At 41.3% G+C, this 26,220-nt stretch overlaps 1 protein-coding gene across 1 annotated transcript in view; it reads left to right on the top strand.

Moving 5' to 3' along the window:
* Window positions 1-22,385: 22,385 nt before the first annotated feature.
* LOC122435294 (proline-, glutamic acid- and leucine-rich protein 1-like) overlaps window positions 22,386-26,220 on the top strand; it is a 13,743-nt gene continuing 9,908 nt past the window's right edge. The window contains exons 1-2 of the mRNA XM_043459373.1: window positions 22,386-23,252; window positions 24,244-24,397. Of these exons, the coding sequence (XP_043315308.1) occupies window positions 22,640-23,252; window positions 24,244-24,397 (767 nt within the window). The 5' untranslated portion in view covers window positions 22,386-22,639. The remainder of the gene's footprint in view (window positions 23,253-24,243; window positions 24,398-26,220) is intronic.

Here is a 26,220-nt window from a genome sequence, read left to right as displayed (position 1 = left end):
AAACCTTAGAACTATTGGGAAACACTTATCCCTTCCATTTTATGAATGAAGAGATTTAAGCACAGAGCAGTTGAGAAGCATACCAAAGGTTATACAACCAGGAGGTGACAAAATACATATAAGTGTAGCATGGGACTCTCAACTATGGTGTCACTAGACTTTGGTTGTATACCTTTGGGCTATTGGAGCTTGAAGCTAGGCCTGATATTTGTAAGGGTGCTCTTTTGTCCTTTATAAGACAGTGAAGAATGAACTGGGGATACATCCAAGGTCCCAAGTACCCCATGTTTGCACTGGGGCAACTGGATGTGGATTGCTCTGTCTTGCAGACTGTGAGAAGGTAAAGCCCCTCCTCAGGGGCACAGAGCATCCCCCAGCCTAGGGAGATCATGGTCCCAAGATGAGAGGTTGGAGTCAAAGGGTACAGGAGGAATTGGAAGGCTGGATTTTTATCTCCTGTCCCTGGGCAGAATTTCTGTCATTCAGAAACTGGAGATCTTTCCTTAGGTGCTCTTCCTACATGGCTATGTTGTTGCCTGAATTTTTCCAGCCTATCTTAGCAAAACAAGGCAGACTTCTGGGGAAAAAGTCTTTGAGCAACCAATCTCCAAGCTTTGAGTATGTTTTCATCCTTGCAGTTCTATTTCTGTGCCATCAAGACCGGATCATGATTCATTCTTTAATGTCACTTTGTTAGAACAAATACTTATGCAAATAGATTCACAAAGGCCATTATTTCCTTGGTACAGAATCTCAGCCAAATATTCCTCATGAGAGATAGTGAAGGACACATTACCATTCTACCCCAAGAGATACATATAAAGAGTTAATCAGATGCAGATTGGTCATCAAACAAAGAAAATCACTGATATTAATGCTTTGGCTGGAAATTGTTTCACCAAGAAAAGGTGATCAAAGTAACAATCATTTATTTATTGAGCACCCAGTAAATGGCAGTTGAGCCACATACATTATCTCATTTGATTTTTACCACAACCCTAAAGAGGTAGGTACCATTACTGTGCCCATTTTGCAGATGAATCAGTTAGGGCTTGGGGAGGTTAAGTGCCTTTCTGTCTAAGATCTTATAGTGAGTAAGCAGTAGAAGCTGAGATTGGAAACCATGAGTGTCTTAGCCATCCCTAGCCTCCCCCTCCCCCCCAGCCTGCTCAGGTTTATGGAGGCATCCCTTTTCTTGGACAGCTGTGTCCAAGCATGATCAGACATTCATAATGACAACAGTTTCTGTATATTTAAGACCTGTGATGAGCTAAGCACTTCATATCTATCCTGTTCAGTCTGCATAACTCCAAAATCTATGCTTTTCATCCTTTGTTCTCCGCTACTCCCAGATGGGAATACCAGACCACCTGACCTGCCTCTTGAGAAATCTGTATGCAGGTCAGGAAGCAACAGTTAGAACTGGACATGGAACAACACACTGGTTCCAAATAAGAAAAAGAATACGTCAAGGCTGTATATTGTCACCCTGCTTATTTAACTTATATGCAGAGTACATCATGAGAAACGCTGGGCTGGAAGAAGCACAACTGGAATCGAGATTGCTGGGAGAAATATCAATAACCTCAGATATGCAGATGACACCACCCTTATGGCAGAAAGGGAAGAGAAACTAAAAAGTCTCTTGATTAAAGTGAAAGAGGAGAGTGAAAAAGTTGGCTTAAAGCTCAACATTCAGAAAATTAAGATCATGGCATCTGGTCCCATCACTTCATGGGAAATAGTTGGGGAAACAGTGGCTGACTTTATTTTGGGGGGCTCCAAAATCACTGCAGATGGTGACTGCATCCATGAAATTAAAAGATGCTTACTCCTTAGAAGAAAAGTTATGACCAACCTAGACAGCATATTAAAAAGCAGAGGCATTACTTTGTCAACAAAGGTCTGTCTAGTCAAGGCTATGGTTTTTCCAGTAGTCATGTATGGATGTGAGAGTTGGACTATAAAGAAAGCTAAGTGCTGAAGAATGGATGCTTTTGAACTGTGGTGTTGGAGAAGATTCTTGAGAGGCCCTTGGACTGCAAGGAGATTCAACCAGTCCATCCTAAAGGAGATCAGTCCTGAGTGTTCATTGGAAGGACTGATGTTGAAGCTGAAACTCCAATACTTTGGCCACCTGATGTGAAGAGCTGACTCATTTGAAAAGACCCTGATGCTGGGAGGTATTGGGGGCAGGAGGAGAAGGGGATGACAGAAGATGAGATGATTGGATGGCATCACAGACTCAATGGACATGAGTTTGGGTGAACTCCGGGAGTTGGTGATGGACAGGGAGGCCTGGCGTGCTGAAGTTCATGGGGTCACAAAGAGTCAGACACATCTGAGTGACTGAACTGACTCACTGACTCCATCTCTCAAAAACATTGATACTTTTGAACTGTAGGTAGGAGGCCCATTTGCCCAAGAGGACTTTGTAAGCATTGGCTTCATAAAATCACCTTTAGTTTCTTAAAACTATCTGATCATATCTAATTATATGTGTTGTTTTCAAATATGATAGTCCACTAAAAGTTTATATAATCAAATCAATACAGAGGAAAGATTCACATTGAACCTATACAATTCATTGTATTACTAAGAAAATGAGAATATTTAATAAGAATATTCAAACTCTAGAGTGATCAGGCAGGGAAAAGAAGATAAATACTTCATTTCCATTTACAGAAGTATGATTTACTAAACTATTATGAATCTTAGATAGCTGAAGTTAAAAGAGAAACTTGTTCTCCAGAGAAGAGAACATTAAGGCATCAGCAGTAGTCCAAACAAAAGCTATAATCATGCTTAATGTGTTCACTCAGCCCCATGTAATTATTGTTCTGTTTGATCTTGGATTAGCCATCTCATGAACTTATCAGATTCTCCAGGAGAATTTAGGAAATCCTGACTCGGTCTAGTGGTGTGGTCTCAAAGTTGTTTAAGCAATGCCATTCGGAGTTCTGTGCCTCAAGAGTACCTGGCAGAGTCCTTTCAGGACTCCAAGATAGTCTCATTTTGTTGAAGATAGTTAGTCTGGCATGTAGCTGATTGCAAAGGTTTTCAGGGAAGCATCAAGGTAAAATAACTATGGATGACAGAAGATAAAAATCATTGGTTTGTATTTCTGCTTTTGTGCCAATACCATACTGTCTTGATGATGGTAGCCTTGTAGTATAATCTGAAGTCAGGAAGGTTGATTCCTCCAGCTCTATTCTTTTCAAGACTGCTTTGGATATTCTGGGTCTTTTGTGTTTCCATATGAATTGTGAACTTTTTTGTCCTAGTTCTGTGAAAAATGCCATTGGTAACTATTTACAATAGCTAGAACATGGAAGCAACCTAGATGTTCATCGACAGATGAATGGATAAAGAGGTTGTGGTACATATACACAATGGAATATTACTCAGCCATAAAAAGGAACGCATTTGAGTCAGTTCTAACGAGGTGGATGAACCTGGAACCTATTACAGAGTGAAGTAAGTCAAAAAGAGAAAGAAAAATATCATATTCTAATGCATATATACAGAATCTATAAAAATGATATTGAAGAATTTATTTACAGGGCAACAGTGGAGAAACAGACATAGAGAATAGACTTATGGACACGGGGAGAGGGGAGGAGATGGTGAGATGTATGGAAAGAGTAACATGGAAACTTACATTACCAAATGTAAAATAGATAGCCAATGGGAATTTGCTGTATGTCTCAGGAAACTCAAACAGGGGCTCTGTATCAACCTAGAGGGGTGGGATGGGGAGGGAGATGGGAGGGAGGTTCAAAAGGGAGGGGATACATGTATACCTATGACTGATTCATGTTGAGGTTTGACAGAAAAGAGCAAATTCTATAAAGCAATTATCCTTCAATAAAAAATAAATAAATTTTAAAAAAAGATGAAAATCACCATGGTAAAAGATGGGATGGATGTTCATTATACAATGTTCATTATACAAAGTGATGCAATTGACAAGGACATTTAGTTGTTTCTGTGACATACAACATTCTAAAATAGTAACTAGAATTGCAACTGATAACATTATGCCAGTGTTGTCTAATTATAAGGCAAAGCAGCACCAAGATACATCATGAACAACAAAGGCACTATTTCTAGGAAGTTAATATAATTTCTAAAGTATTTATATTAACATTGTACCCATAGAAGTATAAACTAGAAAAGGTTAAGCATCTCTTAGTATTTGAGAATGCTTCCTGTGCAACTCAGTTTATCAAATAAACCTAATTATTGTAACATCTCTTATTTACAAGGTGAAGGAACAGGCTCTTCATGATTTTCCAGAGGCCTTCTGGGAAATATCAAAGTCAGTTTGAGATCAAGCAGGTTTCATTTAGAATTTGATTTTGTAAAGACAGAATTTCACAAGTTGTTAGATATGTCAAAAGATCTGTACAATTTGCTAAATAGATTCATGGGTCATGGACTTCCCTGGCGGTTGAGTGGTTAAGACTCTGCCTTTCAATGAGACATAGATTTGAGCCCTGATCAAAGAACTAGGATCCCACATGGGATGTGGAACAACAAATGATGCTGGAAGACTTGAATGTGTGTGTGTGTGTGTGTGTGTGTGTGTGTGCGCGCACGCGCGCGTGCGTGCGCACATGCATGCTCAGTTGTGTCTGACTCTTTGTGACCCCATGGACTGTAGCCCGCCAGGCTCCTCTGTGCATGGAATTTTCCAAGCAAGAATACTGGAGTGTGTTGCCATTTCCTCCTCCAGAGGATCTTCCTGACCCAGGGATCAAACCCACATCTCCTGCATTGGCAGGAGGATTCTTTGCCACTTGAGCCTTTTGGGAAGCCCAGAAAACGTGAATACCTCTATGTAAATAAAACAGCAACAACAACTGATCACACCTTGCACCATATACAAAGATCAACTCAAAAAAAATGAATCATAGACCTAAATGTAAAACCTGAAAAAAAAAAAAAAGAATTAAAAAATGAATCATGGGTAACTAAGAAACTGTTTGGCTATCCATTTATCCAGAGTATTGATAAGAAGATATCAAAAGTAAATACTGAAGGTAATGTGATTGCAAGTAGCCTTGTCTCTTTTATTTATTTATCTATTAAACATGTAGTTTTAATTTTTATTAAAGAATCCTTGTATAATTTCACTGAAACTAGGGAAATGTGGCAACATAGAGGGGAAAAGTTCTTGCTATTGCATTCAAGGGCTTCCCTGGTTGCTCAGTGGTAAAGAATCTGCCTTCCAACACAAGAGACACAGGTTCCATACCTGATCCCACATGCCGTGGAGTAACTAAGCCTGTGGCACAACTACTGAGCCTGTGCTCTAGAGCCTGGAAGCCACAACTACTAGACCCACATGCTGCAACTGCTGAGACTCACATGCTCTAGAACCCATGCTCTGCAACAAGAAAAGCCACCGCAATGAGACACCCATGTACTGCAACTAGACATAGGCCCCACTCTCCGCAACTAGAGAAAAACCTGCCCAGCAACAAAGAACTAGCAAGCCAAAAATAAATACATAAATAAATAAAATTAAGTTGCATCTACATGGGCAAACTAAAAGTCATACCTACGAATCAGTCTTATAAATTAAAGCAAAAACTACAACACTTTTTTCTTTAAAACATTAACTGCATGTGTAAGTATGAAAACAATTATTTCTTTTAGAAGTAAGAATGCTCAATTCTCTTACAAATAGAAGACATGGATAAATCAACAAAGAGCACAGGAAATTCTTCTGATAAGACATAGAATCTGTGCCTTCTAAGGGGATTACTTAGAAGATAAGGAAACACCTTTTACAAAATCTCTTGTTAAGAGCAAACCTAGGAAAAAGTTGCCTTAGCAACTGTCAAATATACAATACAGTAACTATAGTCACCATGCTGTACATTATATCCTTATGATTATCTATTTTATAACTGAGAGTTTGTACCTTTTTTGGCTTCATAACTGTTTCATTTTTTGTTGTCGTTGCTGTTCAGTCGCTAAGTTGTGTCTGACTCTGCAACCCCATGGACTGCAGCATGCCAGGCACCCCTGACCATCACTATATCCTGGACAATGCTCAAATTCATGTCCACTGAGTCGGTGTGTATGCTAAGTCACTTCTGTCATGTCCGACTCATTCTGACTCAGGTACTGTAGCCTGCCAGGCTCCTCTGTCCATGGAATGCTCCAAGCAAGGATACTGGAGTGGGCTGCCATGCCCTCCTGTAGGGGATCTTCCTGACCAAGGGATTGAACCCCAATGTCTTACGTCTCCTGCTTTGGCATTCGGGTTCTTTACCACTAGCCCCACCTGAGAAGCCCAAAAGTAGATTAGGGCTTCCCTCATGACTCAGTGGTAAAGAATTAGCCTGCCAAATTAAACTGGAGACTTAGGTTCAGTCCCTGATCCCAGAAGATCCCACATGCCACTGAGCAGCTAAGCCCATGTGCCACAACTATTGAGCTTTCATTGAGTCAGTGATGCTATCTAACCATCTCATCTTCTGATGTCCCCTTCTCCTCTTGCCCTCAATTTTTCCCAGCATCAGGATCTTGTCCAATGAGTCAGCTCTTCACATCAGGTGGCCAAAGTATTGGAGCTTTAGCTTCAGCATTGGTCCTTTCAATGAATATTCAGGGTTGATTTCCTTTTTAATTGACTGGTTTGATCACCTTGCTGTCCAAGGGACTGGAAATCATCCCAATTTGAAACCATCAGTTTTTCAGTGCTCACCCTACTTTATGGTGCAACTCTCACATCCATATGAGACTACTATAAAAACCATAGCTTTGACTATACGGACCCTTGTCAGCAAAGTGGTATGTCTGATTTTTAACATGCTGTTTAGGTTTCTCACAGCTTTTCTTCCAAGGAGCAAGTATCTTTTAATTTCATGGCTGCCATCACCATCTGCAGTATTTTGGAACCCAAGAAAATAAACTCTGTCATTGCTTCCACTTTTTCCCCATCTATTTGCCATGAAGGAATGGGACCAGATGCCATGATCTTAGTTTCTCTGGGTTTTAAGCCAGCTTTTTCACTCTGCTCTTTCACTTTCATCAAGAGGCTCTTTAGTTCCTCTTTGCTTTCTGCCATTAAAGTGGTATCATCTGCATATCTGAGATTGTTGGTGTTTCTCCTGGTGTTCTTGATTCCAGCTTGTGATATATCCAGCCTAGCATTTCGCATGATGTACTTTGCATACAAGTTATATTAAACCAGGATGACAATATACAGCCTTGTTGTATGCCTTTCACAATTTTGAACCAGTCTGTTATTCCTTGTCAGGTTCTAACTGTTGCTTCTTGACCCACATACAGGTTTCACAGGAGACAGGTAAGGTGGTCTGGTATTCCCATCTCTTTTTAAAAACTTTCCACACTTTATTGTGATCCACACAGTGAAAGGCTTTCACTTTTCAATATATTTTTATTGAGGTGTAATTGATTTACAATGTTATGTTAGTTTTATGTAAATATATATTTTTTCATATTCTTTTCCATTATGATTTATTACAGAATATTTACTATAGTTCCCTGTGCTATACAGCAGGACTTTGTTGGTTATATATTTCATATTTAGTAGTTTATATCTGCTAATCCCAACCTCTCAATTTATCCCTTCTCTACCCCCTTACCCCTTTGGTAACCATAAGTTTGTTTATGTCTGTGAGTGTTTCTCTTTTGTAAATATGTTCACTTGTAGCATATTTTGATTCCACATATAAGTGAAATCCTATGATATTTGTCTTTGTCTGTTTGACTTACTTCACTTAGTATGATAATCTCTCAGTCCATCCATGTTGCTGATAAATGGCATCATTATACTTAATTCTTTTATGGCTGAGTAGTATTCTGTTGTATATGTGTACCACATCTTCTTTATCCATTTATCTGTTGATGGACATTTAGTTTGCTTCCTTCTCTTGGCCCTTGTAAATAGTGCTGCTGTGAACATTAGAGTGAGTGTATCTTTTTGAATTAGAGTTTTCTCCAGATATATGCCCAGGAGTGGGATTGATGGGTCATATGGTGTGTTCTTGTTAAGTCACTTCACTTCAGTCGTGTCCAATTCTGTGCAGACAACAATGTTGTGTTGGTTTCTGCCATACATCAACATGAATCAGCCATAGGTATATATGTGTCACCTCCCTCTTGAACCTCCCTCTCAACTCCCACCCCATCTCACCCCTCTAGGTTGTCATAGAGCACAAAGTTGAGCTCCCTGTGTTATACAGCAACTTCACACTAGCTATTTATATTACATATAATAATGTGTATATGTCAATGCTGCTCTTTCAACTCGTCCCACCCTCTCCTGCCCCCACTGTGTCCGTAAGTCTGCTCTCTATATCTGGATCCGATTCCTGCCCTACAAAGAAGTTCATCAGTACCACTTTTCTAGATTCCATATATATGCCTTAATGAATGATATTTGTTTTACTTTTTCTGACTTACTTCACTCTGCATATATAACAAGCTCTAGGTAGGAGGTCTGGTTTGAGAGCTCGCACTCTTTAACTGCCACACCTGCCCAAAGACACCAGGTCCTGCCTCTGCAGGGCAGCTCATCCCATGAGTTTATTTATTTATTTATTTTTCATGTTTTTTTTTTTTTATTTTTTACTTTTTTTTAAACTGGACAAGTAGTTTATTTTGTTGTTTTTTATTTATTTATTTATATTAGTTGGAGGCTAATTACTTTACAATATTGTAGTGTTTTTTGCCATACATTGACATGAATCAGCCATGGATTTACATGTGTTCCCCATCCTGAACCTCCCTCCCACCTCCCTCCCCATCCCATCTCTCTGGGTCATCCCAGTGCACCAGCCCTGAGCACTTGTCTCATGCATCAAATCTGGACTGGTGATCTGTTTCACAACTGATAATATACATGTTTCAATGTTATTCTCTCAGATCATCCCACACTCGCCTTCTCCCACAGAGTCCAAAAGTCTGTTCTATACATCTGAGTCTCTTTTTCTGTCTTGCATATAGGGTTATTGTTACCATCTTTCTAAATTCCATATATATGCATTAGTATACTGTATTGGTCTTTATCTTTCTGGCTTACTTCACTCTGTATAATGGGCTCCAGTTTCATCCATCTCATTAGAACTGATTCAAATATATTCTTTTTAATGGCTGAGTAATATTCCATTGTGTATATATACCACAGCTTTCTTATCCATTCATCTGCTGATGGGCATCTAGGTTACTTCCATGTCTTGGCTATTATAAACAGTGCTGCAATGAACATTGGGGTACGCATGCCTCTTTCACTTCTGGTTTCCTTGATGTGTATGCCCAGAAGTGGGATTGCTGGGTCATACAGCAGTTCTATTTCCAGTTTTTTAAGGAATCTCCACACTGCTCTCCATAGTGGCTGTACTAGTTTGCATTCCCACCAACAGTGTAACACATTAAAAGATGCTCAACATCACTCATTATTAGAGAAATGCAAATCAAAACCACAGTGAGGTACCATTTCATGCCGGTCAGAATGGCTGCTATCCAAAAGTCTACAAGCAATAAATGCTGGAGAGGGTGTGCAGAAAAGGAATGCCATGAGTTTAAACACAGGGAATTGGAAAGTGTTTCTGTGTAGAGTGTATGTTTGCAGTTTGCTTAAAGTTCAACTGAAACAATACTTACACATACACTCACACACACCCACACAGTGCTCCAGATAAGTTTCTGAGTCATAGAAGGTTTGTGTCTCTACACAGTTTTTACACAGGTTTTATCTTTAGATCTCCCAATTCTTACAACATTTTTTTTTGGTTGTTTTACTTTATTTTTTTTTCATTTATTTTTATTAGTTGGAGGCTAATTACTTCACAACATTGCAGTGGGTTTTGTCATACATTGACATGAATCAGCCATGGAGTTACATGTATTCCCCATCCCAATCCCCCCTCCCACCTCCCTCTCCACCCGATTCCTCTGGGTCTTCCCAGTGCACCAGGCCCGAGCACTTGTCTCATGCATCCCACCTGGGCTGGTGATCTGTTTCACTATATATAATATACATGCAGTTCTCTCGAAACATCCCACCCTCGCCTTCTCCCACAGAGTCCAAAAGTCTGTTCTGTACATCTGTGTCTCTTTTTCTGTTTTTCTATTTAAAAATCTTTCAGGTAGAAAAACTGGCTTACGTAAGAGTGATGTTCCACCTGTTACTCAGGCAAAGGTGTTGAGTGTGCCTGAGGCTGGAATATTAAACAAATATGTGAATAAGGATGCTTTTTACCTAAACTCTGAGTTTTCTAGGTGGCTATGTGAGAAAGAAGAGAAGTCATTATGTGTATGAAATTTTCAATACCAAAATTAGTAAAATATGTAAACTTAATTAAAATCTGTCAACAGTTCCCTATTTACTATATAAACATCAAGTACAGCTCCTAACAAAGGTCTCAATTTTAGTTTTTGTGATTTTGAAAGTGGGTGTTACTGATGTTATTATAGTCATTTCTGTGTTTATTTTGTTACAAAAGGCAGAGTGTTTGCATTCTCTTTCAAGGCATATGTGGTGTAAGACATAGATGCTAGGTAAGTTAAAGTTGTCTAAATATATGAGTTCAAAATTCTATAATGTGTTCTATGCTTCTGGGTCACTGCCAACCCCATTTTGCCTTTTCAACTGTCTCCCTATTAAGCTCTGCCTGTAGAGATTTCCTGAGAAAGGCAAGAAGTCTGAAGGAAGGAGAATCCACTATGTATTATCACTGCTCCTGCTTCCTCTCAGTTTCACCCCCATAAAGGCAAAAATATTTTTTCAAATGAATTTTTAAGAAGAATTCTATTTTATGCCACATATGTATTTATGATATATAGTATATTATATTGAACATATATGGTATATATATATATATATATATATATATATATAATATATATTGTATTGCATATAGTATACTGTGTTATATATATTGTGGATTGCCATTTCCTTCTCCAGGGGATATTCCTGACCCTGGGATCAAACCCAGGTATCCTGCATTGCAGGCAGATTCTTTACCATCTGAACCACCAGGGAAGTCCCATATATATATATGCATATATGTATATGTATGTTATACACACATGTACATATATATGTATATAATATTTTCTTTATCCTTTCATCTGCAACAAACACTTAGGTTGTCTTCATTCTTGACTATTGCAAATAATGCTGCAATGAGCATATAAGAGCAGAGCAGGAATCATGTCCTTTGGATATATTTTCAGGAGTGGGATTGCTGGATGATCTGATAATTCTAGTTTTAAATTTTTGAGGAATCTCTGCACTGTTTTTCATAGTGGCTGCATGATTTTACATTCCCACCAACAGAGCAGAAGGGTTCCCTTTTTACCACAATCTTGCCAACACTTGCCATTTCTTGTCCTTTTGATAATAGCCATTGTAACAGATGTGATGTCTTTTTTCACATTTTATTTTATATTGGAGTATAGTTGATTAACAATGTCATGATAGTTTCAGGTGCACAGTAAAGTGATTCGTTATACATATATTAATAGATATAACTACTATTTTTCAAATTCTTTTCCCATTTAGGTTGTTACATGATATGATCAGAAGATTTCTTTTTGGGGGGCCATGCCATGAGGATTGTAGGATCTTGGTTCCCTGACTAGGGGTCAAACCCATGCACCCTGCAGTGGAAGTGTGGAGTCCTAACCACTGGACCACCAGGGAAGTCCTCCATGTATCATTTTATTGATTGAGAATTTCTCTTTTGCTGTTGAATTGATTGCATTCCTTATATATTTTGCATATGAAACCCTTAACAGATACATGCTTTGCAAATATTTTCCTCTGCTCCATAGGTAAGTTGCCTTTTTATTTTGTTTATTGTTTCCTTTGCTGTGTAGAATCTTTTAAGTTTGATGTAATTCACCTGTTTATTTTTGCTTTCATTGCCTTTGTTTTGGGGTCAATTTAAAAAATTATTTGTTAAAACCTAAGTTACAGTGCTTACCCCAATATTTTTCTTCTAGGAGTTTTACAGTTTCAGGCCTTATGTTTAATCTTTATACATTTTGAATTGAGTTGGGGATATGGTATAGGATAATAGGCTAGCCTTTCCTCATGGTGTTTTCTTGATTGTCATTTTCCTTGCTTGCATGTGGTCTTCCCAACCCAGAGACCCAACACACATCTCCTGTAAGTCTCCTGCATTGCAGGGGAATTCTTTGCTGCTGAGCTACCAGGAAACACTCATTGCATGTTCTTGGAGCTCTCATCAAATAAGTGAGCATATATGTGTGGGTTTGGCCTTCCCAGGTGGCATTAGTGGTAAGACACAGGTTGGATGCCTGGGTTGGAAAGATCCCCTGAAGGAGGGCTCGGCAGTGCACTCCAATATTCTTGCCTGGAAAATCACATGGACAGAGGAGCCTGGTGGGCTACTGCCCATAGGGTTGCAAAGAGTTGGACATGACTGAAGTGACTTAGCATGCACGCACACACGCACGCACATGAGGGTTTATTTCTGGGATCTATATTTTGTTTCAAAGGTCTGTGTATCTATTCTTATGCCAGAACCATACTGTTTTGATTACTATATCTTTGTGATATAGTGAAACCAGGAAGCACAATTCCTCCAGGACTGTAATTTGTTGAGTGGTTCATCAAAGGGTAAAAACAATCAGTTATAAGCGAAATAAATTTTAGGGATCTAACGTACAGCATGTTGAATATAAATTTAAGACATTGTATGGTATACTGGAGACTTGATGAGGGAGTAGATCTTAGTTTTATCCCACACCCCACCTCCTAAAGTCCTTTAACTATGTGAGATAATATGTGTATTAATTAGCCTGTGGTAATCATTTAACAATGTATGTATACATCACATCACATTGTTCAACTTAAATATACAAATTTTAATCATAAATTATACTGCAATAAAGTAGGAGGGGATAGGAGGAATGCATATCCTGTTCACACTGAAAAATTGATATAGGGACTACCCTTGTGGTTCAGTGGTAAAGAATCTGCCTGCCAATTCAGAGGACATGGGTTTGATCCCAGGTCCAGGAAGATCCCATATACTGTGGAGCAATTAAACCAGTGTGTCACAATTGCTGAGCCCGAGCCCTAGAGCCCATGTTCTGCAATAATAGAAGCCATTGTAGTGAGAAGCCCTTCCACTGCAACCAGACAGTAGCCCCAGCTCTTCACAACTAGAGAAAAGCCTGCACAGCAAAATAGACCCAGCATAGCTCAAAAAAATAAATGCTAAAAGTAGTCCTTCAGGCTGAAGTGAAATAACAGTGGGCACTTATTTGGAGGAATGTGAAGAAATAAACCACAAAGGCCAAGGTAACTGCACAGATAAATGCAAAACCAGTATTCCTGCACTTTGGGTTTGTAACTCCTTTTTTCAAAAAATACTTATTTATCAATGGCCGCATTGGGTCTTCATTGCATCCTGAGGGCTTCTCTCCAGTTGTGGCACACGGGCTCCAGAGCATGTGGGCTCAGGAGTTCTGGCCCCAAGGTTTAGTTGATCCACCACATGTGGCATCTTAGATACAGGTTCAGGATTTGAACCCACAACCCCTGCATTGGAAGGCAGAATCTAAACCACTGGACCACCAGGGAAATCCCTGTCACTTCTATTTATCTTCTCCTCTTTTTGTATTTTGATTTAAATAAAAATGTATAAAGCAGTAACCATAAATCTGTAAATAGGAACCATATGCAAACATGCTATTTATCACAATAAATAAAGGAATGTGGCAGAGCTGGGAGGGAACAGAGTTTAGAATACTATGAAAACTATCTCAGTATTAATATAAACTTGACTTTTTTAAAGGTAAGATAATAATTATAATTCACAGCATAACAACCCCCCAAAAAAAAACACAAAACAAATTTTAAAACTCCAGACTTAAAAATATTTAAAAAGTAAAGAAAAAGAGTGATAGCCACTTTGTGCAAGAGAAAATTTAATCACAGAAAAAAGACAGTAATTGAGGAGTGATGGAACAAAAATGGGCTGACATGTGGAAAGTTAGAAAACGTTAGGAAAAATCTTTCCTTGGAAATAATCTCTGCAATGCTGCTGCTGCTAAGTCACTTCAGTCGTGTCTGACTCTGTGCGACCCCATAGACGGCAGCCCACCAGGCTCCTCTGTCCCTGGGATTCTCCAGGCAAGAATATTGAAGTGGGTTGCCATTTCCTCCTCCAATGCATGCATGCATGCTAAGTTGCTTCAGCCATGTCCGACTCTGTGTGACCCCATGGGCAGCAGTCCATGAGGCTGCTCTGTCCACGGGATTCTCCAGGCAAGAATACTGGAGTGGGTTGCCATTTCCTTCTCCAAATCTCTGCAATACCAACAGATAAAACTATTCAATGAAAAGGCAAATTGGCAAAGAGGATTAGCAATAAATGTAACCCAATATATGTTATCTATTAACACAAGAGTCTTGTCTTAGATCCAAAAAGAGTTTGAAAACAAAAGGGTAGAAAATGGTATCCATGCAAATCATCCCAAAGTGGGAGTTGCAGTGGCTATACTGGCATTAGATGAAATAGATTTTAACAGAACTTTTTTTTTTTTTACAGAATATCAACAGATTTCTATATTAATAGAAATATCAGTACATAAAGGATATGTATGAGTTATATATCCATATGGTCCCAGCAGCCTCCCAAAATATATGAAACAAAAAGTGACAGAACTGAATGGAGTACACAGTTCTAAATAATCCTTGGAGACTTCAACACTCCATTTTCAATGAGGGACAGGCACATAGACAGAAGACCAATAATGAGATCAAGGAACAGAACAGCTAGACCTAACTAATATCTGTAGAGCACACAGCCAAGAAAAGCAAATGTGCTTGGAAAGTAACACAGGGAAGCCACAAGGCTCAGCTGGTAAAGAATCCTCCTGCAATGTGGGAGACCTGGGTTCAATCCCTGGCTTGGGAAGATCCCCTGGAGAAGGGAAAGGCTACCCACTCCAGTATTCTGGCCTGGAGAATTTCAAGGACAGTATAGTCCATGGGGTCACAAAGAGTTGGACATGACTGAGTGGCACTCACTTGGAAAGCAACAGCAAAGGAGACAGGAAAGTTTGCTACCCTTGCTTGAAATGGGCACACTTGAGAAGCAACCAGGATGATTGCCCATGATCCACCCCCTACTGCACCCCATGATCTATCTTCAGTGACCACCCTGCTACACTGGATTTCTTATTCCCAAAGACTCTAGGCCAGCCCCTGGAAAGTGGGAATCAAAAGTGGAACAGTTAAGAAGCTGTGTCATCAGCACCCCCTGTCACTATCCCCTGAGCACTCCCTAGACTTCCACTCTATGGATTCATTGATGATCCCCAGCCTCAGACTGCGTCCTTGGAGGTGCCAGGCAAAGGGGGCAAAACAGCCCACTTCAGGCCAGGATACAGTCAATTCACCATAGTTCCCTCCTCAGGCACTAGAACAACAAGTTAGGGTGGGAAGAGACGGCCGAGGTCAAGAGGCAACAGAACAGGCACAAGCCAAAGCACAATCCAGGCACCTTTGGCAGCTCCAGCCCAGGTCACCATCACCTTAAACTAACAAAACTTTTAGTTAGCAAAAGAGAAGTGAGTTAAAGCTGTTCAGGCTTCCCGGGTTGTAGTTGGGCTATCCTGTTGTGACACCAAAAGTTCTGTTTATCTCCCATTTACCCTACTAATGAAGGAGGGATCCCCTACCTTAAGAAGTGTGAGACAGCCAAGCACACGACACTGGACAGATGGACAGCTGTTTGTGAGTCTCAGGTACTCACAGCCTGGGTGGACAACAGGGAATGCCATGCAGGACAATGGCGGAGTATGGCTCTGGAGTAGAGTTAAGTGGCAGGGACCATGGGAAATAGATGTTGTAGTAACAAGAGGATGGGGCACACCAGTGTCCCCACACGAGGAGATCATTGTCCTGTAGGAATCATTGCACTGCCTGGCAGGGAAGTAAAGCTTGATGGCTGGAAGAACGGGCAGAGCGCAGCTAGTCTAGCTGATAGGAGAGAATCAGCTGGGTGGGGTAGTTTTCCCACAGGGAGGGGGACATTGCAGGTGAGAGCAGGAGAAAGCACAGTTGGGCCAGTGGGGGTATTTGAGGCTCAAAGGCATCAAAGCAGCTTAGAAAATTTGAGGTCTTAATATACAGATGGGAATCCTATGTAAAAAGGCCTACAGATGAAAAGCAATCCTTTTCAAAATGCCAGTGACCTATTTTGCAGAAAAAAGCTGATCCTAGAATTTATGTGGAATTGCAAGAGACCAGGAATAGCTAAGACAATCTTGAAAAAGAAAGTTGGAGGAGTCCACTACCTTGTATCAGAACTAATCATGGGAACAGTAATCAAGACGGTGTGGTACTGAGATAATGATAGACACAGAGATCAATGGAATAGAACAGCAAGTCCAGAAATAAACCCAGATACGTACTCTCAATTTATTTTTTGCAGGAATGTCAGATCATTAATTGGTGAGAAGTGCAAGTCTTGTCCCCCGAATGGTACAAGGACAGCAGGATATCCACATGCAATAGAATGAAGTTGGACTCCTACATTGCACCAAATACAGACATTAAAGTGACCCTCTGTACAGTGCATAGCATTCAGCCACAAAAAGGAATGAAGTCCCAAATGAAACTCAAAATTATTATGCCAAGTGAGAGAGGCCAGACAAAAAAGGTCACATACTGTACAATTTCATTTGTAGCAACTATCCAGGAAAGGTAAGTCCATAGAGACAGAGAGCAGATTATTGGTTTTCAGAGCTTGGTTGCAGTGAGGGGGAAATTGAGAAGGACTGATTACTGGGCATGGGGTTTCCTTTTGGAGTGATAATTTATTTGGACACAAGAGAGGGGATGGCTGAACTACATTGTGAATGTACTAAATGCCTGTAAAGTATACCCTTTTACCACAATAGCATACTAATATTTTTTTAAAGATAACAAGTGCTTATTGGCTTAGACTTCTACAAATAGATTGGGAATTGACTTCAACAACTGCTAAAATGCATCCTTTAGGAAAATCTTTTGACCTTAATACTGGGGCACAAATTAGAGGAAACTTGAGGATAACACTAAATTTTTAAAAGATGTCCCTGTAGTGTTAAGGGAGCTACTGAAGTTAGCCAATAGGTATATTTGCCTTAACCATCTTATCACTGCGGTGTTTCAGTTCTCCAGACCATAGCAGCCACTGTCATAAAATATTCTACAGTGGGCATAGGCACTCTGACATAGAGCTCATATAGTTAAATTGAGTGTTTGCCACTTATAAATGGGCTTGACAACGTGGGACCAGACGGACTATAACTCACTGAAAACATTGATTATGAGTTAAGGTAAAATAAAACAAGGCTGATATAAAGCAAGAAATCCATATTACATATGTTCTATGTAGGGAAGGGGTCATTATTCCTACTGCTTTTCAATTCACTTCTCCAGTATGCCCAGTTCTTGAGCCATGGAAAATAAATGGCGCCTCTGGATGGATTACCCCAGCCTTTTTTTTCTTAATATATATGTATTTCTTGAAGACTAATTGACTTACAGTCTTTTAGGTGCAGAGCAAGCTGATTCAGTTATACACATATATTGTTTTTCAAATTATTTTCTTTTTTAAATTAAATTATTTTCTTTTATAGGTTATACAAGACATTGACTATAGTTCCCTGTGCTATACAGTAAACCTTTGTTGCATATCTATTTTTTAAATTAGAAATCTATCATTGTATTCATACTAAATCAAACAAATGGAATCAAAATATAATAAATTTTTTAGTTAGGCAAACACTAGTAAGTTTTCTAAAATAGATATGCATACTATGTATATGTGTGTGTGTGTGTGTGTGTGTGTGTATACACATAAAAGCTTTTCTACTATGCTTGCTAAAGGCTTGAGAAAGAACATCAGAAAGAGAGATGGAAAAATTGGATAACAAACCAAATGAAATGGGGGCAATGAGTATGAAATAGAAAAAGTGAAACAAACTAAATAAAAGTAAAAGATCATCATATAGTTCAGGTGTTTTTAAACATGGTAGCTCATCAGAAACATATCTGTAGCTTTGGATTAAAAAAGCTATTGCCTGGGCATTTGTATTTTTCAAAAAAATCCAAGAAAATTCTGGATTTTAAAAAGTGGGAGGGGGGATCGGGATGGGGAATACTTGTAAATCCATGGCTGATTCATGTCAATGTATGACAAAAACCACTATAATATTGTAAAGTAATTAGCCTCCAACTAATAAAAATAAATGAAAAAAAATGATTACAGGTTTTTCTATTAAATGATAGTTTTGGTGATATCAATTCAGTTCAGTTCAGTCACTCAGTCATGTCCACCTCTTTGCGACCCCATGGATTCCAGCACCCCAGGCTTCCCTGTCCATCACCAACTCCCTGAGCTTGCCCAAACTCATGTCCATTGAGTCGGTGATGCCATCCAACCACCTCATCCTCTGTCGTTCCCTTCTCCCCCTCCTTCAATTTTCCCCAGCATCAGGGTCTTTTCCAAGGAGTCAGTTCTTTGCATCGGGTGGCCAAAGTATTGGAGTTTCAGCTTCAGCATCAGTCCCTCCAATGAATATTCAGGACTGATTTCCTTTAGGACTGACTGGTTTGATCTCCTTGCAGTCCAAAGGACTCTCAAGAGTCTTCTCCAACACCACAGTTCAAAAGCATCAGTTCTTTGGCGCTCAGCTTTCTTTATGATCCAACTCACATCCGTATATGATTACTGGAAGAACCATAGCTCTGACTAGATGGACCTTTGTCGGCAAAGTCATGTCTACTTTTTAATATGCTGTCTAGGTTGGTCATAGCTTTTCTTCCAAAGAGCAAGCATCTTTTAATTTCATGGCTGCAGCCACCATCTGCAGTGATTTTGGAGCCCAAGAAAATAAAGTCTGTCACTGTTTCCATTGCTTCCCCATCGACTTGCCATGAAGTGATGGGACCGGATGCCATGATCTTTGTTTTTTGAATGTTGTGTTTTAAGCCAGCTTTTTCACTCTCCTCTTTCACTTTCATCAAGCAGCTCTTTTGTTCTTCTTCACTTTCTGCCATAAGGGTGATGTCATCTGCATATCTGAGGTTATTGATATTTCTCCCAGCAATCTTGCTTCCAGCTTGTGCTTCACCCAGCCCGGCATTTCGCATGATGTGCTCTGCTTCCCCCAGTGGCTCGGTGGTAAAGAATCTGCCTGCCAGTGCAGGAGATGCAAGAGACCTGAGTTCAAACCCTGAGTTGGGAAGTTCCCCTGGAGAAAGAAATGGCAACCCACTTCGATATTCTTGCCTGGGAAAATCCCACGGACAGAGGAGCCTGGAAGGCTACAGTTCATGGGGTCATAAAAGAGTCAGGCATGACTTAGTGACTAAACAACAATAACAACTCTGCATATAAGTTAAATAAACAGGGTGACAATATACAACCTTGATGTACTCCTTTCCCAATTTGGAACCAGTCTGTTGTTCCATGTCTGGTTCTAACTGTTGCTTCTTGACCTGCACACAAATTTCTCAGGAGGCAGGTAAGGTGGTCTGGTATTCCAATCTCTTGAAGAATTTTCCACAGTTTGTTGTGATCCACACAGCCAAAGGCTTTGGCATGGTCAATAAAGCAGAAGTAAAGAAGATGTTTTAAAGGAACTCTCTTGCTTTTTCTATGATCCCACGGATGTTGGCAATTTGATCTCTTGTTCCTCTGCCTTTTTTTGGTGATATAGAATTCTATTACTTTTCTGTTGACCAATCATGACACAATGGTATTAAGTGAATAGTAGTTACATACTCACAATAATAAAAGATGTTTATCAGTTTTCACAATCAATAGCCAGACAAAAAATAAAAGGTAATTACAGTTGCAAGCCATAATGGGAGTATGATTAATCTAACAATATAAAATGATTACATACAATTTGGGGGTTAAGCAGAGTGACGAGGAAAGTGGCAGTGCATGCATGCATATGTTTTCATCCACCCAACCAGTCTATGTCTTTTGGTTGGTGCATTTTACCCATTTATATTTAAGGTAGTTATCAATATATATGCTCCTATTACCATTTTCTTAATTGCTTTGAGTTTATTTTCTGTAGGTCTTTTCATTCTCTTAACTTTTGCTTGTGCAGAAAGCGTTTGATTTCTCCATCAAATCTGAATGAGAATCTTGCAGGGTAGAGTATTCTTGGTTGGAGTTTCTCCCTTTTCATCACTTTAAATATATCATGCCATTCCCTTTTGGCTTGTAGAATTTCTGTTGAGAAACAGCTGATAACCTGATGAGGGTTCCCTCGTGTGTTATTTGTCATTTCCCCTTGTGCTTTTAATATTTTATCTTTGTCTTTAATTTTTGTCAGTTTGATTACTAGATGTATTGGTGGATACAGTCACCAATATACCTCCTTGGGCTTATCCTCCTTGGATAAACTTCCTTGGATTTATCCTGCCTGGGACTCTCTGCCCTTCCTGGACTTGGTTGACTATTTCCTTTCCCATGTTAGGGAATTTTTCAGCTATTATCTCCTCAAATATTTTGTTGAGTCCTTTCTCTGTCTTCTCCTTCTGGGACCCCTTTGGTGCATTTAATGTTGTCCCAGAAGTTTCTTACACTATCTTCATTTTTTTTTTTTTTTGCATTTTTTTCTATATTCTATTCCACAGCAGTGATTTCCACCATTTTGTCCTTCAGGTCCCTTATCCATTCTCCTGCCTCAGTTATTCTGCTATTGACTTCTAGTGTTTTGTTCATCTCAGTTTGTTCTTTAGTTCTTCTAGGTCTCTGGTAAACAATTCTTGCATCTTCTCCATTGTTTTTCTTCTTACTTCTTCTGCATGCCCTCTGGTGGATGAGGCTAAGAGGCTTCTGTAAGCTTTCTGATGGGAAGGACAAGGTGGGGAAAACTGGGTCTTGTTTTGGTGAGCAGGGCCTTGGTCAGTAAATCTTTAATTCAATTGTCTGCAAATGGGTGGGGTTGTACTCCCTTCTTGTTAGTGTTTTGGCCTGAGGCATCCCAGGGCTGGGATCTATGGGCTCTGTGGTAGGGTTAGTGGCAAATCCAAGAGGACTTACATCAAGAGGGACCTTCCAGGATTGCTGCTGCCAGTGTCCCCATCCCTGCCATGAGCACTTGCCGACCCAGGCCTCCACAGGTGACCCTCCAACAGCAGCAGGTAGTTTTGCATCAGTCTCCTCTGGGGTCACTGCTCCTTTCCCTTGGGTCATGGTGTGTGCAAGATTTTGTTTGTGCCCTCCAAGAGTGGAGTCTCTGTTTCCTCTAGTCCTGTGGAAGTGCTATAATCAAAGCCCGCTGGCCTTCAAGGTCAGATTCCCTGGGGATTCCCAGCCCCTTTATCAAATTCCCAGGCTGGGAAGCCTGATGTGGGGCTCAGAACTTTCACAACAGTGAGAGAACTTCTTGAGTATCATTGTTCTTCAGTTTGTGGGTTGCCCAACTGGTGGGTACGGGATTTGATTTTATCGTGATTGCACCCTTCCTACAATCTCATTGTAGCTTCTCCTTTGTCTTTGGACGTGGGATATCTCTTTTTGGTAGGTTCCAGCATCCTCCTGTCAATGGTTGTTCAACAGGTAGTTGCAATTCTGGTGCTCTCACAGGAGGAGATGAGCATATATCCTTCTACTCCCCCATCATCTGGGGTGTGAGGTGGATGAGCAATTCAAAATATGAATTTGGGAAGGAGTGTGTGTAACTGTTTAGTGCAGAGCAGGTGCTTAGTGCAGTCTTGAGATAAGTCACTCTCTCTTCATTTCATGGCGCCTTGAAGTGAATTGGGGGAGCCCTGATGAAACAGGGTTCAGTCCAATTTTTACTGCTTCTTCCACTCTCCATTCTCATCAGCATCCATGCCAACTTTGTGTGCTGTTACTAAGTAGTTTTAGCAACATTAAAACCACCAAATTCTCTTTCTGTCTCTCACAGGAGGTTTTAAACAGTTGCTGATATTTGATCTATACACCTTCACTTTTTCTTTCTTTTTTTAAAGTGTATCTCTGTTGGTGTGAGTTGTCCCAGCATGGCAACTGGGCACCACATCCAGGTTCCCATACACCAACCAGGGCACCCCCCCACCCCCCCACACCCCTCCACACCCCTCCACACCCCCACGTATGGACACTGTAGTTTTCCTCTTGCAATGATGGAATGAAAAGGAAGGGACTCCTATGGGCTCAAAGTGTGACCTGGGCCTGTCAGGCCTCCAGGGAAGCTGAGGGCCTTGACCACTCACTGGATGGCGGTCATGCCAATCCTTGACTCCTGGCAAATGAGCTTAGAGCTGGCGCTGGAGGAAGTGGTCCCCGGTTGACCCTTCAAGCTCCACCTACCGTCGCCAGCCCTTCAGGGTCTTTCCTGCCTGTCTGCCGCCACTCAGCTTCGGTCTTGGTGGGCCGGTCTGCGGGCAGCCTCCTTGCCATTCCTGTTGCGGGGCCCACACCAGCACCTTCACAGACTCCAGTTCCCTGTGCAGCTGACATCTCTGCCGCCCCCACCCGCACCTTGCGGTCCTCGCTGCCAACGGCGTCTCCTCCACGACTTTGAGCCCGGCGGCGGCCATCTTCCCCGTGAACATCACTGCAGGCCCATCACAGTCTGGCACATCTCTCCTGCCATGTCTGCCACAGAGGAGCATGACTGGATCCCAGATGGCCTGGCCAGGGCTGGTGGCGGGGCGGGCTGTGACCCCACTCCCCTTGGGGTCCTGGCACCGACTTGGGAGGGGACAGATGGGGTCGAGGAGGCCCTTCTGCCCTCCCTGAGGGTGTCAGGAGCCCTTTGCAGGGGGCACGGTGGGCCACAGGCCACAATGGAAGAGGTGTGGGATATAGAGCCATTAGAAGAGGAGATGGAGGGAGGTCTAGAGGAGATGGAGGAGAATGAGGATGAGGATGAGGCTGATTTCGAGCTGGAGGACGTGGAGGAGGAGCACCTGTTGGAAGAGGTGGAGGAGGAGGAGGAGACAGTAGAGGACGACGAGAGTGAGCAGGAAGTCGCAGCAATGGTTGCAGGCCACGGGGACCCCTTGGAGCAGTTTGGGCCCGTGTTCTGGGGTCTGGTCCACTCCCTTCTACGCAGTTTGTCCTACGATGACCATGTCCTGGTCTGGCCCCCTGACCCCCGCCTGATGGTCAGGTGCAGCGCCCAGCCTCCCTCAGGCCCTGGAGAGGGTCCCGCGCCTCCGCAGGAGCAGGAAGACCTGGGAGAGGGAGGCAAGGCCTCGCAGGGTGAGTACCAAGCAGAGGGTGCCCCACCCTGGGAGCCTCAGGGTCCCAGGGTCAAGGGGGCTGCATCCCAGAAGTCAGAGGAATCCGTGGTGGAGGCTGAGCTCTGGGAGGGTGGTGCCCTGGCTATTGCCTCTGAGTTCTGGGAGGCTGAGGCCTGTGGTCCCGGCAGGGCCGAGGTGGGCAAGTGGCTGCCTCCCTCGGGCCCTTGTGGACCCTGTTGTGGCATCGGGCTCACAGGTAGGCCACGCTCGGCACTGGCCTCTAGTGGTTAAGCAGCGGATCAAAGCTCTCAAAAACCTCTAGGCATAATTTGCACAAGTTGAAGCCCAATTCTATAAAGACCTTTACAGTCTTGAGAAAAAGTATGCTGCCTTCTGCCAGCCTCTGTTTGATAAGAAAGCTGACATCATTAATGCAATTCATGAGCCCACAGAAGGTGAATGTCAGTGGCCAGTACCTGTTCCAGAAGGAGCCTGAGAGGAGATAGAAAGAGAGCCTGAAGGGAAGGGAAAACAGAGGGCATCCCTCACTTTTGGTTGAGGGCATTTAAAAACTTAAAGATTCCAAGTAGCATGATCCAGGAAAATGATGAACTTGTACTGGAGCACCTGAAAGATGTAAAAATAAAAATTCTCATAGGTTCAGGAACCAATGAGCTTCACAGTAGAATTTCTTTTTAAGTGAAAGGAATACCTTTTCAACAAAGTTCTGACGAAATCATACCAAATGCAGTCAGACCCAGATGATTCTGATCCCTTCTCCTCCAAAGGGCCAGAAATAATCAGCAGCACAGGGTGTGAGATCTACTGGAAAGATGGTAAAGAGCTCACCCTGAAAACCCTGAAGCTGCAAAAATGTGAGGGCCCTGAAGGTGTCCCCAACCTCTAGGAAGGTGCCCAGCTATTCTTTCTTCACCTACTTCTCTCTTCCCCAGGGGTAGAGTACTGAATGTGGCTACTGATTATAAATTGGGTTATTTTTTTCCATGAAGTTCCGGTCCCAAAAGAAGCAAGTGATTATCAGTATGAAGAGTCTGATGAGGAGGTCCAAGAAGCTGAAGGTGAGGAGGAGAACAGCAATGAAAAACCAGAAGAAGGACCTGAAAAAGACCTGGACCCAGCAGAGGACAGCCCTGGAGAACCCAGGTATCTGTGTGCAGCTCTGAGTATCACCCAGCCACCATTCCTGACATACATTTTTAAATTTTCTCCCCAAAGTAAATAATAGTTGAAACTTGGTTAAAGTCTAGTTTCAAAACAGCTTAGTGTTAATAATACTTTGTGTGCTAAATAATATAGAACACAGCATGTTCTGAAATGTACTTCATTCACAGCTACAGGCCCTTTGAACTGTAGCTGTAAGGCTTCCCCACGTGGGAAATTTTTGAGACCTGTAGCAGAGACCACTGTTTGTCTGGAATGCAGTTAACTAGAACAAGTGACTAAAAGTGACTGGAATGTACACTAGCTGGGCCTTCAGCACTAAGCTACAGAAATACGGTTTTTTGTCCTAACTGGGAGAAAGCAAATGCCTTTGAGAATGTGACTATTGACAAAGATGTAGTAAGTGAAAAATTTTCAAGTTGCGAGCACATTTAATGACTGATACCTGTTTGTTCAGTTGTAAGTTTTTCTAGTTCATGGGACAGTCAAAAGAAAAGCAAATTAGTCATGGTGAGATTGTTGTTCATCACTGAATTGGTCATTAAGTCAACTTATATCTTACCTATCCCTTCCTCTCTTTCTTGCTTTGCTTCTTCCTGTCTTTCTTCTCTTCCTTTTATGGATATGGAAACTGAGAGTCTGGGAGTTTAAGAGTGTGATTGATGGAGAGAGCACACACTTGTAAGGTGGAAAGACTTATTAAATAAGTCTCTCTCAAGAAAAGCCAACAACAACAAAGCAGGCATTTTGGTGTTTGGCGAGTGGGAGAGGATGTTGGTATGAGGGGTGAGTGATTGACGACATATGCAAAGGTCTGTGTTGCGAGAAGTAAATGTGATAATTTCTCTTTTGACTTAGCAGGCATATGTAGGACTGACTGTTTTCTTAGATTTAGAAAGTCACTGTTGGCATGTTACTGGTTTACAATTTTTTAAAAGTAATTTATATATTTTTATTGGAGGCCAATTACTTTACAATATTGTGGTGGTTTTTGCCATACATCAATATGAATCAGCCATGGGTGTACATGTGTTCAACCATCCTGAACCCTGCTCCCACCTCCCTCCCCACCCCATCCCTCTGGGTTGTCCCAGAGCACCAGCTTTGGGTGCCCTGCTTTATGCATCAAACTTGCACTGGTCATCTATTTTACATATATTAATATACATGTTTCAATGCTATTCTCTCATATCATCCCACCCTCGCCTTCTCCCACATAGTCCAAAAATCTGTTCTTTACATCGGTGTCTCTTTGCTGTCTTGCATATAGGGTTGCTGTTACTGTCTTTCTAAATATATGTGTGTGTGTGTGTGTGTGTGTGTGTGTGTGTGTGTGTATGCATTAATATACTGTATTGGTGTTTCTCTTTCTGACTTACTTCACTCTATATAATAGGCTCCAGTTTCATTTTTTATAGGGGAGTAATAGTTCGTTGTGTATATGTACCACAACTTCCTTATCCATTCATCTGCAGATGGACATCTAGGTTGCTTCCATGTCCTAGCTATTGTAAACAGTGTTGCAATGAACATTGGGGTACATGTGTCTCTTTCAACTCTGGTTTTCTTGGTGTGTATGCCCAGCAGCAGGATTGCTGGATTGTACGGCAGTTCTATTTCCAGTTTTTTTTTTTTTAATGCATATATATGGACTTTATTTTATTTATTTATTTATTTATTTTTATTAGTTGGAGGCTAATTACTTCACAACATTTCAGTGGGTTTTGTCATACATTGATATGAATCAGCCATAGATTTACACGTATTCCCCATCCCAATCCCCCCTCCCACCTCCCTCTCCACCC

This window comes from Cervus canadensis, chromosome X (assembly GCF_019320065.1).
Source record: "Cervus canadensis isolate Bull #8, Minnesota chromosome X, ASM1932006v1, whole genome shotgun sequence".
Taxonomy (NCBI): Eukaryota; Metazoa; Chordata; class Mammalia; order Artiodactyla; family Cervidae; genus Cervus; species Cervus canadensis.
This window is presented reverse-complemented; position numbering and strand designations above follow the sequence as displayed.